The 20,060-nt window shown below is 37.5% G+C and overlaps 1 protein-coding gene across 2 annotated transcripts in view; it reads left to right on the forward strand.

Annotated features, from left to right (window-relative positions):
* Positions 1–20,060, forward strand: part of tspan4a (tetraspanin 4a) — a 110,635-nt gene that overhangs the window by 71,140 nt on the left and 19,435 nt on the right. For both annotated transcript variants that reach the window (XM_034116130.1, XM_034116128.1), the window contains one exon: positions 6,289–6,363. In XM_034116130.1, coding sequence (XP_033972021.1) covers positions 6,289–6,363 — 75 coding nt within the window. The remainder of the gene's footprint in view (positions 1–6,288; positions 6,364–20,060) is intronic.

The raw sequence follows: 20,060 nt of genomic DNA on the forward strand, positions 1-20,060 counted from the left end.
TTCAATACAAGAGCAAGTCAAAGGGCACATAGGTGGTGTGGTGGGTCTGACCTAATCTGTCCACAAATAAGTCTGAGGTGAGATCATTGTGCTGGAAATAAAAACAGGTTGTTTACACTGAGAACCAATTACATGGGATATAGAGCCTGTACAAATGATTAGACCCATCACATGAAAAAAGATGGTATACTCCCTCAAAAGGCTTCTCAATACACTCAAGTCAGGAAGGAGCCCAAAAGGTATTGATCTGCAGCCCTGGACGTAATGTGTGTCTGACATTACTGCCTCACACACAAAGAGCCTCTGTAGCTTCACACTGCGTGGACATCACAGCATGAATGAACACGAAGGAATCAATCCCTGTTCCTGCACTTTGATTATAGTTCTCATCCCGGGGCCTAGCCGAGACATCAATCTCTTCTTAACAGGGATATCAGCACTGCTGGCCGAACAAGTCATAACATAAATAACAGCTACATGTAAGGTGGGTGTCTGAAGTGTATAAATTCCTATAATGCGTGCAATGTGCATTTAGTCTACAGTGGCCAGTAACGGCTGCTATTCTTCAGATGCATTAAAGTCTACTTAAATGTAAAGTAAATGGCAAAGCATAAATCCCAACACTCAAGTGACTAATTGCAACACTGTGAACGACCCCACCGCAATAAAACTGCAAACATGGAAATATATCAAAAAAAGGCTTAACCCTGAGGAGCTCTTTTCTGGTCCTTGTGAGTCGGTGTCCTGCAGGTTTCCTTTCTCCTTCCAAGGCGTCGGTTAGATACAGACCAGCTGTGGCTCATTACCTCTCACAGTACAAAAACTGTAATGGAAACAGAAACCTGCAGGACACCGGCCCAACACAACAGGAACTGGAAGTCTTATAGGACCACTTTAGTGAGTTTTATCGCTTTTGATAGACCAACATGATAGTATACACCATTACACGTGTCAGTGCTATTTGTATCACATTTGCTTGCACAGTGAGAGCTGTAGCAAGAGAAACGCTTTCCTGGTTTCACATTCTTAGTGTTATCCGGTGTTTAGTAAGAAAAGGTCTCAAGGCTAAAAATGAATCTTTTTTTCCTTTTGCTCCATCTGATTTCAGGGATGAAAGCGGCTTTCTTACAAGATACAGAGCGTTATGTGATGGGTTATAAAGAGGGGGTATCAGTGGAGGAAAGTACATTTACACAAGTATTGTACTTAAGTACAACTCTGGAGGTCCTTTTTATACTTCCACTTTTACATCAGAATATTTCAGAAGGAAAGAAATACTGTAATTTTTACTCTGCTTGAATTGATCAAATACAGTTTACAGTTAAAGATGAATCTAGTGGTTTCTATCACTTTTAGCTTGTGACATTTTATATGAAAGCAATGTCTTTCAAATGTTTTCATTCAATTAAGCTTTTGAGTCCCAAAAGGGTATTGTCCAACATTTCAGGAATGAATACAGGACAGAAGAAAAGTCTAAAAAATTGAACATCTATTTTAGTTGACAAAGTTTGCATTATAGTTGTATTCTCCCTTTAATAAATGTCTTCAGATTGCCCTTGCTAAACTTGAGGGGGCCTGACCTTTAGGTTGGGTCTGGACTAAAAAACTGTATATAACAAACTAGCTCCACCTGCTTTTTGTCTAGAAGTACTTACTTCTTGGTACACATTTCAGATAGTATGTGTACTGCTAGTTTAGTATACTGTGGTATGGATTTAATAACTTGGGTCACAACCACTAACTAAAGAAGGCATACTGTTCATCTTAATGACATTTTGTATTTTTGTTTTAACTCTTTCCTGCAGCACTCTATTGATACTTTAAAGTCATTGAGTAAAGGATGCGCGCACTTTTTCCATCACTGACACTAAATAGCAATACATTAGAAAAACATAAGAATATCTGAACCCAAGAGTGCCGTTTGACAACTGTAGAAAGCTATAAAGCTTTTAGCTCAACTAAAAACCTGTATATAACCCCATTTTGTTTCCCTTTACTCTGGTCCACTATCAATCTTTCCTACAGTTATGCTGCTGGAAGTCACTGCTGCGAACGTAATAACATATTTCAGTTTGAATGATGATAATTGAGGAAAACATATTGAGCCAGTTTTTTTTATTTCGTAATGGGATCCAAGTCTTAGTTTATAATAATTTATCCCAGTAACACCAGCTCAAAACAAATTCACCTCTTTAAGAGTCGAGCTGAGATTTACTGTATCTTCCCAATTTACAATGAACTTACACAATAAAACAGATGTAAATGTATGTTATTGCCTGCTGCACCTGTCACAACACACAGTGTTATTCAAATATGATTTGGCAACCACCTTTAGTGGTAATTCAGAACAAATTATACTGTTTCTATTTGATGTCTCAATTAAATCTTTATTTTTACACAGAGAAACATAATTGTTTTATTAACCAGCTGTTCAGATATTTTTGTATCGTTACATGACAGTAATGTTACATCTATCCTTTTAAATGAATCAGAACAAACGACTCCTCTGCACTTGACTCGTTTGGCACACCATTAGTGCTTTTATATTAATCAGCCTTTCCAGACAGTTCACAAATGGGTTTTCATCGTTTACAGTTAATTTCTGCAAACCACTTGACAATAGTAACCCATTTAATGCAGCAGTTTGAGATTCCTCACGGTAATTCAATTGCTTTCTTGGAGTATATTATAAAAGCGTAAAGGCCATCTTCTGCCATCAAATGATCCCATCGAGTCTGCCTATTGCCTGTGGTCTCAAGAAGGGGAGTTACATTTCTTATTAAGAACAGATTAATGGGGAAATATTCAGAGAACCACAGGGGATGGGTCTGTTTGTTTTCCAAGTGCTGGTTATCATCAATTTTCTCTTTCTTAACGATGTCCCTTTGCTCTGTGGTGTAATTTCATGGTCTTGAACAAACACCTAGAAGTGCAATAGAGCAAACAACCTTAGAGACACAGCGAGTGAGATGGTAAGAAAATATGAAACTTTCCTGGAACATCAATGTTCACTTTTGAATTGTTTTTCTTTTGTCAAAAAAGTGCCTGTTAAAATTAAAGTTTAAACTCCCAAACAATGTCCTCATAATACCATCAAATATTGAGGATTATGTGGAGAACAATAAGCAAAGAGTGGTATTGATTATTTTATAAATGAAATGTCCAAAAAATAGCAAAATAATCCCCCCTACATTAAGCAGCAATCATCAATATGTGTCAGATTGAAAGATGAGCTGAAAATGAAATGACAGTTTGATTATCAGGCTACTGAGTTGGATTGTTAAATTATTAGCATTTGTTTGCAATTGGTGCTTGTTTTGGACCGACTGCCTTGGTGGGCAATAATCAATTATTTCAGAGTCAGACAAAAACATGCCCATGGCTTTGTGAAACTGCTCTAGAATTCATGACCAGATACTGACCAGATCGACATTTCTTACCATGACCCTTCACTTTCTTAAAACTGAATAACATATTTTCCTTCAAGGATCGATAGCAGGTCAAGAAATAACACAAAACGCCAAAAAGACCCTGATTCAAACGTTGCAATTTTTTGTAGATCTGCCTCTGTATCTCTGTTGGTCTTTCCCTTTGAGTTGCAGAAAGTTGTAAATGTCATAAATGTCAAATATTCAAAAGTTAGGAAAGACTGTAAGACTTCCTTACTTGACTGAATAGTATTTTGGCATTCTGCAATGGCTTGTTGAATGATTTCATCAGCCAGGTTGAATTTTTTGCAAGTCCACACTGAAGCATATTTCTTTAGTTGAAAAAAGACACAAAAAAAACCCAAAGTTGGAGTAACCAGAAATTACACACAACAACAAGCCTAACATTCAGACAGCAAAGCATGACAGAACAATATGAATTGATTTCAGACGGTGATTTGGGAGCACCTCTTGAAAAGAGTGTGAGTGAGTCAAACACACTGTGGGCTATATTCTGTTACTTATACGTCTCGCACCTTCCAGTGCTGCCACATTTAGTGATTCAGTCATGCAGGTTCTGCCAAAAGAGACCTCGTGGGGCAACTGACAGCCTGCTCGATGCCCGACTTGTGAACTAGCAACACTCACATCCTGTCAAGCTGAAATACTCAGAGGACATGTAGCCATGATGTTTTCGAAAAACAACATTTCTACTTTAAAATCGGTTTTGAGCCCTCTGAGAAGTGCTCATGCTTTATATGCCTCAACCTAAAAAAAGACTAAGAGTCTTCAACCATGGTTGCCATGAATTATACACACATTTTCAAATTCAATGTGATTCGCTCCCCATCACACTAACAAGCTTTCTGAGGATATTATTATCTCCAATCGTCCGCCCATTAATCCGCTTAGAAATTGTTAAAAAGAAACACTCTCTGTAAAACGCCTGAGAATCTTCAAGTTTTCTTCAGTAATCCAGTGAAATAAATACATGAATACTTACTTGCACTGCTAATATGAAGTTGATATATTTTAAATGTGTCAAAACTGAAACAAATAAATGCTAAAGAAAATCAAGATGTCATAGCAGGCCTTGTAAAAAATGTAACAATTGAACTTTCTATGTAAATGTACAGTACACAATAGAGAATAGACGAGTCATAATATGTTATGTGTTATAAAATTGTGAAATAATTGTGTCATGATTAATTTCTGTGACCTCAGCTATGGTGAAAGCATTTGGACTTTTCATTAAGAGGTCATTAAATGTTATAAGGGCAGTTTGACCCCAGGGAATACAGTACCGAGGTAGTTTTTATGAAATGGGGGACAGATTTACTTGAAGGTGAAATAAATGCTGCCATTAGCTCAGTTAGCCGTACAGTTCAGTACAGTTAGCAATAAATTGACTCTGTCTAAGATGTGTCCAGCCGTCTTCACTGACTGCTCACTTCCCCAATAAACGGCTTACAGAGTGCTTTTGAACCCAAATGTTATACGCCTATTAAACGTTTTGTTTTTTTAGGAAGCTAGGGAGATATTGATATGCGTTTACCATAGAAAACTGTGCTGAATGTGTGTTGTCCCCTGGCATGCAATTAGTGGCTCTTTCAGTGAAGCACCAAGTTTACACAGCAGGACCAAAACCAAAAACAGCGTCAGAAATGGACAGGTCAGTTTGACGACAGGAAATGCAGTACAGAAGTGGTTCTCTTTTATGAGTTTGTCTTCTGGCAACCTGGGTCTGAGTCAGCAAGTGGGACCGCCAGCTGGATAGTTAAATCGGCTAACTAGCTAACGGTTGCTGTAGTTAGCAGTTTGTTGAGCATTTTAAGTAGCTTTTTTTCTACCACTCCATTAGTTACTTGATGGTATATCCTGTGTTCAAAGTGGACATATAACATTTAATGACATTTTAATAAAAGGCTTGAATGGTGTCACTGTAGTTGAGATCGCAGAAATTATAAATGACACATTTATAATGCTCTCATGACAGCCAGATTCATACCAACCAGAGCTTACATTAGCATTCAATGTTAACACATACAGCTACATAGTTGATGATAAGGTCTGCAATGACATGTTTATGAAGACCATAATGTCAGTCTTATGCACACCCATTCAAGTGTTACTTATTTATTACCAAGTTCCTGAGATATTTGAGTGGTGGACCGATAGATAAATAGACAATACCAAGGCTTTGCTGCTGCCGCACATCATTCGTGTTTCAGTGCAATCTCATCAACATCCTTCTTATAAGAGCAACATAATATTATTGCTCCTCCAATAATTTCACCCCTCCCTGGTTCAGACAGTCATGTGTGAGAGACATGTCCCCTCACAAGAGTGGTTGATGATTGAGCTTGTAACTGTTTTAAGCACTCACACAGGTGAGATGTATCACCTATCAAGCAGCTCATTCCAGAGAGGATGGGTTGGGTGGGGGACTGGTGAGGAATAAAATGTGGCTCCATTAACAAATACCAACACTGACAGAGGAAAACTATACATCACCTCTCCCAGTGTGTCCTACTTGCTATGATTACCCCACCACCTCCTCTCTGCTCTCTTGACCTGTCACTTAGAAATGTTGTGGCTGAACGATCTATAGCTCTTTGATCATCCTTACTTCTCCTTTCCTTCTCCTTGACACTCTAGGCCCATTTTGTTCCTGCTTTTAATACCTTTTTCCTTTCCTTCCCCAAACACTCTTCAATCTGCTGCTTTTTCCTTTCTTTTCAATGTATACTTCATTCTTTTTGCACAGACAGATGCTCTTTATCTCCCTTGTTGTCGCGTACTCTTCACTGATAAATTGTGTGTTAAATAACTGCTTTCTCTTCCCTCTTTGTCTCCCCAGTTCTTCATCCTCCTCCTGCTCATCTTCTTCCTGGAGATTCTGTCCATCATGCTTTTCTTCATCTACCGAGATGAGGTAAGACACCTAAATTGCTTTCAGAATGATATTTTCTGTGATTTTCTTACGCTTGGACAAGTAAATAAGTGACTGTGGCAAAGCCGTCCATATGTCATGGCGGTTGTTGATGCTTCAGATAAGCTGGCATGTAAAATGATGCGTCTTCTCAGGTTGTTTTGATATTCATTCAAGCAGTATTATTGTTTGTCCAGAAAAGAGCATGTCAGCTGACATTCAGCATAAACAATGGTTTAATAAAACTGGCAGAGATTTTCTTTTCTGAAAACACACACACACACACACACACACACACACACACACACACACACACACACACACACACACACACACACACACACATACACACACACACACACACACACACACACACACACACACACACACACACACACACACACACACACACACACACACACACACACGCCGGATTTCTGATTTGTTGTGAAATTAAATGTTAACATTTCAAGTATTAATCCCTAAATACTCAAGTTGTGTAAACTGTTCAACCCGGTATCACGGCAAGACGTGAACATGTGACGATCTACCATGCTGGGAGACGTGAATATGTCACGGTTTCGTCCCTTCAAACGTGACAGTTACACGGTATTGTTAACATGGCCCAACCAGTGGAGAAATACCCGGAAGTGCCTAGCAAATGGTCTACCGCGCCTATTGGTCGGTTTTTATTGTCAAAATTAAATGTTTTTAATTTATTTTTTAATCGTCACACTCGATTTCGCCGATTTTCTTGTTGCCCTAGCTGGTCGACACCTCTTTTAGCAGAAACAAAGGCTACATTAATGTATTAAATCGATGTTAATCCATGTGTGTGGAGCATAGACTGTATATATAAAGGTGTGGAGGTGAGGATGTGGAATTAACGGCAACGCAATTTACAAACTCTTCAACTACAACCCTAATTATATTTAAAAACATTTTAGAAGGCCTCACGAAATACTTTAATGTAAATTAAAATGTAAATGGGAAGGAATGTGTGTAATGTGGTGATTGACATTATTCACCGACGGATCTATGGGTTGGGGGTATTGTTCCGCACGGACATTTTAGTTAACCGGACTCCTGTTGATGTGAAATCCGAAAACATTTAAAAAAAATAAAATAATACTTTATTCCGAGTTTGCTTGCTTTTCTCTTTGGAGGTCATCACATAACGGCATTGTAATACACGGTTCGGCTGCATTAAATATGACATATCTGCCGTAGTTCTGTATTTGAAGCCCTGATGAGAAGCACTGCCGCCAAAACTGAAAATGTGACGTGGATCATAAATATATCAGCAATTAAACATCTTACATTTCTTTTCACACAATACGTCTCCTTGCAGTATCAATACTAATTCGGCTGACTTTTATATTTGATCCAATTGGTAGATAGGTTATATTTACACCATAACGGTGCACAGCTGATATAAAAGGACTTGTCGTTTTTAAAGATATTACTGATTTTCTTTGAATATAAGAATGTAAATACTGAGTTGAGAGAATAGTCAGGGGATTTGGGTGATGGGAGACACATCTATGGATTCAGAATTTCAATAGCTTACTGTTAAATGACGGATATACCTTTCTGTCTGTGATGTTTTACAAATCAGATATTAGAAGTAAAACATGTGAAATAATATAGCAATATGCTGTACAATTATGTGAAAACATGAATAAAACTACACATCTTCAGATGTTATACATACACAAGTGTCCTACACTAATAATACAAAGTTATTATGGCTGTGTGTACCTTGTGTGCACCGCCTAGTGGTTAAAGCACGTTATTGAATTAGTTGTGTATATGATATGTCAATGAACCTTAGAACATCTTGAAATCTTGAAAGGGATATGCAAAATAGCCATTATATACAGTCTTTAATGAACTATTAGTAGAGAATAACGAGTAATGAATATACTTTATAGGGATCTGCAGATAAATGTTTAGTCTTCTCAAGCAGCAACTATCAAATATCTCTCCTGATTGTTGGCACTTGACAATCACCTTTCCCTGAATTTTACTCAGGTGTAACTAAAGCCTGATTCAAGGGTTGTTTATATTTCACATCATTAATCAGAATCTGCAAAGTAACTAAAATAAATGTAGTGGAGTAAAAATACCAGGTTAACCTCTGAATTGTAGTGGAGTAGAATTGCTGTTTTGTTTAGTAATGGATATTGAATATGGAATAAAGGTTTTGACAAGACCTGGTGTAACAATAATCAAAAAGGACATTAAAAGAGCTCCAGATGTTAATGATCTAAACAAAACAGCACACCTGAAATGTATATTTAAATACTTTATTAAGGGCAGTGAATTCGTTTTTTCTGTATGTTTTTCAAATCAGTGTTATACAGTAAGTGTCATAGACAGTGTTACATTGCTATTATTATCCTTAAAATATATGTAAAACAAAACCACTTATGATCTTTTTATTTGAGTGGTTTACTAATGACAGTTAATTCTGTTTTTGCTATTGATGGTTTCATTTTTGTGAAAAATAATAAAATAATAAAATTCAATAACGTGCTTTAACCAGTAGGTGTCCCTTTCTATCAGCTGTGCACCGTTATGGTGTAAATACAGCCTATCTACCAATTGGATCAAATATAAAAGTCAGCCGAATTATTATTGATACTGCAAGGAGACATATTGTGTGAAAATAAATGTAAGATGTTGTTTAATTGCTGATATATTTATGATCCACGTCACGTTTTCAGTTTTGGCGGCAGTGCTTCCTGTTTGTCCAGAAGTCTTCTCATCAGGGCTCTACAGTATAAATACAGAACTACGGCAGATATGTCATATTTAATGCAGCCGAACCGTGTATTACAATGCCGTTATGTGATGACCTCCAAAGAGAAAAGCATGCAAACTCGGAATAAAGTATTATTTTTTTTTTTTTTAAATGTTTTCGGATTTCACATCAACAGGAGTCCGGTTAACTAAAATGTCCGTGCGGAACAATACCCCCAACCCATAGATCCGTGGGTGAATAATGTCAATCACCACATTACACACATTCCTTCACATTTACATTTTAATTTACATTAAAGTATTTCGTGAGGCCTTCTAAAATGTTTTAAAATATAATTAGGGTTGTAGTTGAAGAGTTTGTAAATTGCGTTGCCTGGCAACGCAATCGCACAACGTCACGTCCGTTAATTCCACATCCTCACCTCCACACACATGGATTAACATCGATTTAATACATTAATGTAGCCTTTGTTTCTGCTAAAAGAGGTGTCGACCAGCTAGGGCAACAAGAAAATCGGCGAAATCGAGTATGACGATTAAAAAATTAATTAAAAACATCTAATTTTGACAATAAAAACCGACCAATAGGCGCGGTAGACCATTTGCTTGGCACTTCCGGGTATTTCTCCACTGGTTGGACCATGTTAACAATACCGTGTAACTGTCACGTTTGAAGGGACGAAACCGTGACATATTCACGTCTCCCAGCATGGTAGATCGTCACATGTTCACGTCTTGCCGTGATACCGGGTTGAAACTGTTACAGTGTGTCCGTCCGTAAACCAACACAGAATAGAGATTGGGTATAAATTGGACACTTACAGTAGTTGTGCATTGGAGAGAAATTCTTTATCAGGAAAACTCTTTGTTGATGCTACAAATAACTCCAAAGATTACAATTATGGTTCTTGTGCCTTCTAAAATTACTGTGTCAAGGCCCTTTAAGTTTATGCAAATGTTATCCCACTCACGACCAGGACCACTCTGACAACTCCCATAATCATTAAATAAGAAATAATTCTTAAAGTCTGAGCTAATTGCAATAACAGAATTCCAAATATATATTGTTGTGTTTTAATCTAATTATAAGTGAAATGAAATTACAGGCAAGATGATTTGATATTAACAAAAAACAGCAGCAGTGAAATAAATAACTGCTTTTGTATAAATTAATTGTTTATCAAATAGCAATTAAACTAATGTTTAAAATTCTGTAAAGTATTACATTCTAAAAATGACAATTTTTTTCATTGTAACTCAAGCAGTAGATTTATTTGACTAACTTGTTTTTTTGTAATATCAGAAGAATGCTCTTAAAATGTTTCATATAGGTAACATGAATTGCTTATTTATTCAACCCGAATCCCAAAATAAAGATATCAATAATATATAAAATAATTGAACAGTTCATTTGGGCAGCTTGATTTTAGACAATATTTTTTTCCCAATCCTGCAATTATGATATGATAAAGTCAACAAACAAAAAAAACAGCAGTTCCTGTATTTAAACGTTGTCTACGTTTTATACATTCGACTCCCTATAAAAGGCAACTGATACGATAGTGGATTTGCAAACATATATAGCCGAATCATAAATCATTGGACATTTCAAACCAGTGGTGTTATATTATTCATGTGTTGGGACAGAATGTGATCCCTGAAGACTTAGGCCAAGGCCAACGCCAACTCTAATGTCTTTGTACATTGTTTGTAAATAACAACCTACTTTGATATTTCCCCCACTTTCTGTATGATTTACATTTGCAACCACAGACCTTGGACCTGATTTCTTTGTGCTGGCTTTTTCTCTTTGTTATTCTAATTCTGGTATGATTATACTCGCCTAATGTGTTGTATTCTATCTCAGTATGGCTTTGGCGGTGTAATGCAAGAGTATTTATGGACTGGCACGTTCTACTGGGCGTTCAGCCAATCAGCACGGCTCTGTTTGGATTTTTAATGAATGTTGTCTTTTTGTCATGCCTCACCTCTCTCTTAACATCTGTGTCCCCTGATGTTCAGCGCATCTCATTATTCAGCCTCTGAATAATTCAGTTTTGTCTACCCAGGAGGTGATAAGCGGCAGAACGCTGTAAAAAGTTACTAATGGTGGCGATTTTCTGCAGGGCTGGGGCACAGAGGGATATCACTCACAGTAAATAATGGCTAGCCATTGCCAGTACTTCCACTTCTATTTTTTTTAAACAGCAGGAGAGTTGTTCTATTTGTAGATTGGTGAAAGTGATCACTGCTGGATATTTTTTATTATGTGTAATACCTATATTTAACAACAAAAGTCCTTTTATTTTTGCGAAGAAAGTACTTTCCTGAACTTTTGTACATATAATAAACTTGCAAACTTGCTGTGATACTCGGTCTCCATTAGACGAGTGGCTCCAATGGCTAAAGATTACAAGTAACAATAATTATTCTACGGTTACAGTTTATCATCAGATTGTATAAAACAGTCCAAACTTAGTGCAAAGGTATTTTTAGCTAACTTTAACCATTTAGTTGGGTTTTGGAAAAGATCACTTTCATGGGTGATAAATTGGGAGGCAGTTAGTGTTGTCTTAGTCCTGTTATAGTAATTGAAACATCATTTGCTACAGTGTGTTAAAAAATAATTTAATATAAATTATGAATATAAATACATGGGGTTATAAATTCATATTATTTTCAGAACAGTGAAATATACATTTAATACTTCTTATCACACATAAAAATCTTTTATTTGATATTTCTCTGTGCTAATTTGTTTTCATCATCCTGAGTGTCCTATGGTTTTAGAGACCTAGTTTATCTCTGATCATGAGGATCCTCTGTCACCATGGTAACGTCTTGGAAGCAGCTCCAGTGTGCAAAAGCCTTCCGGATGTCATAACGTAGCAGAGTGCAGCATGTTGGTGCATGTAGATAAACTATATCCCAGGCTCAAGGGATGGTCATGCTCAGTGGTGCAGTTTATTAAACCTGCTTTAGACCTGACAGAGAGCTCCGACGCAGCGGGAAGCTTCTTCAAACGGCTCACCGATCTTATACACCTGAAACTGTGACCGTTTGTTTCACTTTGTTGGTTCTTATAAGGCTGATGAAAAGGTCCGCTGAGGTTAACTTCAGTGGATCCATTTTGTTTTCAGAGTGTCAGAGGGAATAAAAATGAGTCTGACTCAGCGTTGTGATTTTGAAATATGATGTATGGGTGTTTCACACCACATCCGTGTGGGTTTACAACCTTATCCGCTAGGCTTTATTATTGCCTCAGCCTCTGCCAGACAAACATAAACAGAGCAATAACAAAAGCAGACCAACAGCAAGATTTTGTTTTAAGGATTGAGGGATTATAATTTAAATGATAATTTCAGTCAATCAGAGTAGTAAAAAAGTAGTGAAGAAAATCTGATCTCTCTAAAGGTTTGTCTCAACCTGTGTAATGCTTGTTAGCACAATGTGTAATGCTTGTTAGCACAATGTGTAGGCTTGTTAGCACAATGTGTAATGCTTGTTAGCACAATGTGTAGGCTTGTTAGCACAATGTGTAATGCTTGTTAGCACAATGTGTAGGCTTGTTAGCACAATGTGTAATGCTTGTTAGCACAATGTGTAGGCTTGTTAGCACAATGTGTAATGCTTGTTAGCACAATGTGTAGGCTTGTTAGCACAATGTGTAATGCTTGTTAGCACAATGTGTAGGCTTGTTAGCACAATGTGTAGGCTTGCCCTGTTTTATATTTCCATATGCTGTTTATCTTTAGATCTAAATAGAGTTAAGTTGCCTTTATGGCAAAAAGCAGTAACCCAGATAGCTTAGTCAAACAGTAGCCTACTCTCAGTGTACGCAAGTGGAAAGTCATATTAACATCTTAAAAGCCAATACAACACATTTTGTTATAAGACCAAAATAACTGCAGCTACTTCCAGTTAACATCAATAAAGATGCTTTATAGCTACTTTGCAGAAATAAGCTATTTCAAAGACAGCCTGCAAGCAGATCCTCAGAACAGGGTAATAAACAGCCAGCATGCTGCAGCCATGAAGCCAATAGCATTAATCACACAAATACTCAACAGAGCAGGAAATCACTTCACAATATGCATGCAAACCTCAACTTCGTACCTTGTTGAAGTGAAGCAATGACCTCTGGTACAATAATCCCCAGTGAGGGAGAGAGTTGCTGCTAACAGAACCAACAGGAAACCTAGATGAGGGAAAAGGAGTCATACAAAGTTTATATTAGCCATGTCACACCATGCATATGTATAGCATAGCTAATCAGATGCTAGCAAACCAGTCATTACTAATTAGCATGTTTTCTGTTAGCTCTTCAAACAGAGATAATTAGCTCAACAAGTAGTTACAACTTACAGTATGTCACAAAGGCCTTTCTGCCATTTTCTGCAGTGAGATTTAGGCTGCATTTATTAACACAAGCACATGTTTGCATGTTTTGTTTGTGCAAAAATTGAGACAGCACCATAGTTGCGTTGGCAGCATGTTCATTTGTGTTATGCATTGAGCGGCCCGGGGTGCAAAACGCATCAATGACAGCGACCCTCTACCACACAAAACAACACCATTTATATTAGGGATGCTCCGATCGCTAATTTTGGGGCCGATCGCCGATCGCCGGAATCAGTATCGGCCGATACCGATCGCCGATCCGATCGAGTGGGCGGGGCCTAAATGGAAGATTTAAACATCACTTTAAATCTTCCATTTAAAGTGATGTTTAAAACTCAGTTAATGGGGCTCATTCACTGGAGCTTCCACAAACAACAATCAACTTAATTATTACATTCAAATTATTTATATTATTCAAGTTTACATTCACTTTGGATAATACCACGGGAGAAATGAGCGGAAGCGCTCTCTTTTCCTCTCTCTCCCTCTCTCTCTCCCCCTCTCTCCCCCTCTCTCTCCACCTCTCTCCCTCTCCTGACAGCCCGTCAGTATCGTCTCATGCAGCTCGCTGATCCAGTAATGTGTGAGGCCGACAGTGAAGAATAAACATATTTATAACTAGTTTAGCTTGTTCCAGAGGTAGATAAAATAGCTAAGTGTGTTAGGTCTAACTCTTAGTGTGTGTTTTGCTCCGCTCACCGGTCCGTCACAGCGGGTGGAGCTGCAGGATTTCTGCTTCACACACACGTTGCATACCGCTATTTTACTGTCTTTTTCGGACACCTTAAAATAATGCCAGACCGGTGAAGCCATTTTGGCGAGCTTGTTTTGCCGCGTGCAGAGAAAAGTGTCATGTATTTTACGTCATGCGATCGGCCCTCGCGATCGGCATGTTTAGAGAGCACCGATCGATCGGTAGAGAGTGAGTATCGGCAGATCTCGATCGGTGACCGATCGATCGGAGCATCCCTAATTTATATAAACACCTATCATGACAGGGCACCCACAGCCAAGTAACAATTACTAATGAATTAAGTCGGCACGGCGGCCCACAGAATCAGCACTTTTGAAACAGGGCTGAAACAGAGGGGATTATGGGATGCTGCAATGCATGATCTGTTTGGTATTTCGAGCCAAACACTTCAGAGACATGTTTTGTATATATCTGAGGCCTATAATATATTGATGAAAAACAGTATAATAGGGGACCTTTAATGTAGTTTTATCCCGCTACAAAAAGTAGGCTAAACTTTTTAGTGCCCTATGTTTATCTTAAGGCGACACTATCTGTGGTTGTTTAACATAGTATATGGTCTTATGTAATCAGTGGTGGAAAAAGCACTTTGGCCCTTACACTGTACTTGAGTAAAAGCAAAACTACTATGGTCTTAAAATACTCCATTACAAGTAAACATCATGAATTGAAATAGTTTATTAAGTAGAAGTACCACTGTAATGCATATGCTGCTTACACCTACATATATATATTAAATGAATATTTGTGGTAACAGTACTGTATGCCATCTGTATGGAGTAGTGGTGGTATTTGTGGAAGTAATAGTAGACTATTAGATTTGTTTACTCATCAAACAGCCTTTAGGGATGCTAAGTAGTGAACAGCCAATCGAAAAAGCTGACACCCGTCGGGCACAATACAAGTGATAAATGATTGGCCTTTCTTGCTATAGCTCCTCGATGAGTTACCCCTGAGGTGCATAAAGCTGTTATGCAGCTATATTGATAGGACTTGGAGTCAGTTATATAAAGATTCAACCCGAGATCAATAACTAAAAGGTTGTGTTTGTGTGCAGTGATTTAGAAGGTGTATTACACTGGAACCCTTCACATTGCAAACAGTGTACTCTTTATTTGGTATAGTTGTAATAGTTTTCACATCCAAAATGTGCTCAGACGTAGTTCATACTATGCTGTGTGAGCATTTCGAAAGGCATCCATCAAAGAAATATAGCTTCAAATGCAATATGTGTTTGACACTAACGGGGACACTTTGTCATCTGTTGGGATCTCTGAGTTCAAACACTGATTGCAACAAAGGCTCTGTCGCAAAAATGATTTCATTTTGACATTGATGGGTTCAAATCAGAGGAAATGTTCTGCTCTCAGCTACTCTTAAACTGCTTTGTGATGTTTACTGCAGATATATTCTGCTTTTAAAGTCATGACCTAAATGTGTCAATAGTAGAGAAAACTGTGAAGTAATGAAAATTGGCAACAAATCTTTGCACATATTTATATTCTGTTTACTAACTTGTTTGATGAGACATTTGTGAATTGAAATGTTAATTGTGCAAAAAAGATAGATACACAGGGTCTTTAAGTTGCTTTAAAAAAATCTTGCTTTAGATTTTGTTGAATAGAAATAAGATGTGTTATTATTCTATTTCAATGTCAGCACTCAGGTTTCTTACTGGGAACAATAATCAAATGTTTTCTTACCTTATGGATGCATTCTGGTATGTACTATTCACTTATCTTACATAAAACAGTGTTCACAGTTAATGTGGTTTCAAATTTGCTTCAGGATTGCTCGAACCCTCATCAACCCATAAAAAAATAATTAAAAAAATAGTAATGGTGTAAGTCAGTGCAGCGTGAGGTATTTGCTCTGCAGCTCGGTGGCTGACAGATGAACGAGCTGCCTGTCATGGGGCAGCTGTGGATTTGATTTCCTATCTGCTTGTGTGCTTTGGGACAAGTCAAGGTGAGGTAATGCTGCTGTAAAGATGAAGTCACTAGAGCTATGGTCAGGGTTGATCCTCAAAAGACCTCATTTACCGACCTGCAGGCTACCTCAGCAGTAAAAATGAATTATGCTGCATCTACAACAGCAGACTTTGTGACCATGTATTTCGCTCTGATGGCGCCATTTGTTAAACTGCCAAGATGCCAGCTATTAAAAATCTGTAACACTTTATTTTAAGCACCTCTTTAAACCTTTGCAACCAGAATAAAAATAATTGAAGATATAGGCACACTTTTACATTGTTGAAAGCAGAGATAAGGACATTTTTAACATAGTGTCTTTTTTCTTTTCTTTTTTACTTCAACAAAACAAATACACACATTACAATTTGATCATCAATGTAATTCCTATCATTGTCTCTATGTCCATCTGCTTGACATCCATATATGTACATATATTTGTATATATATATATATATATTCGTACTCTTCATACATGTATGTGACTGAGCCTGTGGGAGAACAATTTGGCCAATACTGAAATATCAAAACAATTTGGATGAGATTTCATTTTGAACATCATCATGTTCATCGTCATAGTTAGCATGTTAGCTCAATGACTGATACAAAAATGACTTGAGTACCTTTTGTTTCTTAATACAATAAAATGATTTATTCCTTTTTGCTCTGTTTTATAATTAATCAATTTATATTTTTATACACAGTTACAGATTATGTTCATACACATTTTCTTAAATACTTAAACATGTCTTTATAACCGCATAACTACAGTATCATTTGTTAAACTATTTATGAAGTATAACTTCATCAAAAGTGATCTTTCACATCTGAACAAAGACTTGCCTTCCTGTATTTTTCTGCTGCCTGAATCCCGTTGATTTATTCTGTTGGATGTGTTTGAAAATATGATCTAGTTTTTCCAGAGAGAAGTTTCATGGTAAATTCTGTTGACAATTGACATGCATAATTTCTTGGGAGTACCATGGTTTGTTTCTACTGTCAGTCTCACTCACATTACTGCATTCTCTTCTATGCCCTGCTCTGCTGCTGTTTGACTAAACCCGGATAATTATGAATGATATAAGAAGTGGAAGAAAATGGAAAAAGTATCCACTTGTAAACAGACTACTTAACATGCAGGTATAGGCTGAAGTGCAACCACTCATGCAGTAAAGAAAACTGCAAGCATCGTATATCTGAAACTGCAGACGTACGACACGTGAGACGCACTGAAATCCCATTACAAGGCTGATAGCTCCACTTTTTCCACATCATTACTGTTCCAGGATTAGACGTCAAAACATTTTCGGTTGTCAAGATAGCAAAATGCAGCACTCCTGTCTGAAGAAATTTCAAGCACGAGAAATTTTGATTTCATGTTGACTGGAGAAATGCAATTAAATAACCCCCCCTGGCTAATCACATAGCTAAAATACACCCACGACAGGGCAATGCTAATATGAAAGACAGATTGAGATGATCGGCAAACAGACAAGACATTTCTTTTTTCGTCTTGGGAAAAGTGTGACAAGGGAGTGTGTTTGACTGCTGCAGATACATTTGAGGAACTGCAAAGACAGGGATAATACATCATTTAAACTGCACTTTGACTAGGATGCTGATATAAAGAAACACATACATTTCATTATATCACCACTCCCACAAATACTTTTGAATAAACTAGATCAACACATTATGTCAGCCAGATTCAGTGAAGAACTGAACCCAAATAATGCTGCAGATTGCAACCTGCAAATTGAATGTAATGATTTTTTTTTTTAAATGTGTAGGCCTATTTGATGTTTAAGTGGTACTGTAGGTTACTCTTGTTCGTTCTTTCACCACAGTAATTTGAAGTTGGTCTTTAACTGCCTGTACAGTAGGTACAGAATATTTACACTGTACTGTAATTTGCAGGCAATCATCACTGGTCCCTTAGGAAATGAGACAGAACAGTACAATTTCACCACTCACTAAAACATCACATTTCAAAGTTTACAACTACTTGGATATCAGCATTAAAACAAGATTAGATGTTCTGTATTAAGGGCCTATCTTCTGTTCAGGGTTCAGAACTGAGAACAGCAAGATCATATCCTCACTTGTGTCTTTTGTCAGAGTAAAACTCTGGGACAAATTTGAAGACATTTTGTCCATGTTTTGTGAGATATCAAAATGTCTTGGTGTTAGAAAAAGATCACTCGTCACCGGCTTGAGCTTCAATAACAGGATACATGTATTTATTATCCTTGAAAGGATGGAAGTAGTCATCACATACTGAGCATATGATACAACTAGTTCCCCGAACAGTGTCCTTCACATATACAATAGAGTGTGTTACACAGTCACAAGATGCAGGAATACCGGTTCAAAGCAGTATACAATGTTTTGTTTATATTAGCTAAGGCCTGCGTCAGAAATGATCATGCTTGTCATGTCTATCTCCATAGAGGCTGAATCATCATGTTAATCGTTGTCACATAGCTACCATATGCCTAAAACAGTCCTGATGCTCTTTTAGGTAATCATACATCCTGTTATGTACACAGCTGCAGTTGGGCCTTTGTTATCATGTGCTACTCTGATATTGGAAGAGTACATTCAGTATTTTCCCAACACTTGGCATAAAATATAATCAAATATAATACTTTGGGTTTTAAAGGTCCCATGTCATGGCCATTTCTACTGATCATAATTCCATTGTTGAGGTCTACTAGAATACATTTATATTGTGCAATTTTCCAAACTCACATTGGTTTCTCATACAGCATCTCTGTATAGTATGTGTATTCACTCTCTGTCCTAAATGGCTCCGCGGACGTTACGTTACGTCACTATACCCGAAATACGTCACTATACCCAAGAAGTAAACAATGGAAAAAGAGAAATCCCCAACGAGGCGTTCTGGGGCAGCATAGACAGGTATTTTCTGTGTTAGAGTTTTACTCGCTACAGGGTGTACTTTGAAGGTCTGTAACTCTGCAGACCGTTTACATGCATAAAAAGCTACATAACACACAAGAGGACGGGTAATAACCAGAAAAGCATGACATGGGACCTTTAACAAAATCTTGTTGGAAAATAGAAATGTACCACCTGAAAGTTTGGTGTGTTTTGCTGCTTCTGCTGCTGTTTATACAGCATTTCAAAAGTTGTGCCACTATCCCAATATCTATAATCCCCATAAAGTGAAGTTATTATCATTTTACCATAAGTTTCCACCACCCGCATTATGCTTCCTTGTGTGGAGCTAAGAAGTCTTGATGCTAAATATCTATGCTGTGCATGCTCAATATTAACATAATAATCCATTTGATGTGAGTTGGATGGCTTAACCACAGGGATGTAGAAGCAACAAAGAGAAAGTATTAAAACTTCAGAAAAAGGCAAAGAAATACTGTGACGTAAAATAGTTCAGGACTGACTGAAGGCATCAGATAGGTGCTTCAAGAAAACGCACATGTTGTTGTCCATTGCTGCAGGCGAAAGCTTTAAAGAGTGTTTCAGTTGCGCAACAAAATAGATCATCGCTTATAGCATCAACATGGAGAACAGAGAGAATGAATCAGTGGATGTAGTCATCACGAGGTAACCAAAACGTTACGGAAGTGAGACGAGAAGATGTAGCATACTACAACGGACCAAAGCTGACACCAATGTTTCAATTCACTTTCACTGACTGAAATCTCACTGTGAAAGACGTGAAGACGAAGAAGCGACCTCTCGATCATAAGTAGTCCTGCCCTAAAGCATGAATGCTATATCGTCTCTTTTACTATAAATGGGAACATCATTTACAGAATGAACAT

This window comes from Trematomus bernacchii, unplaced genomic scaffold (genome assembly GCF_902827165.1).
Source record: "Trematomus bernacchii unplaced genomic scaffold, fTreBer1.1, whole genome shotgun sequence".
Classification (NCBI taxonomy): domain Eukaryota; kingdom Metazoa; phylum Chordata; class Actinopteri; order Perciformes; family Nototheniidae; genus Trematomus; species Trematomus bernacchii.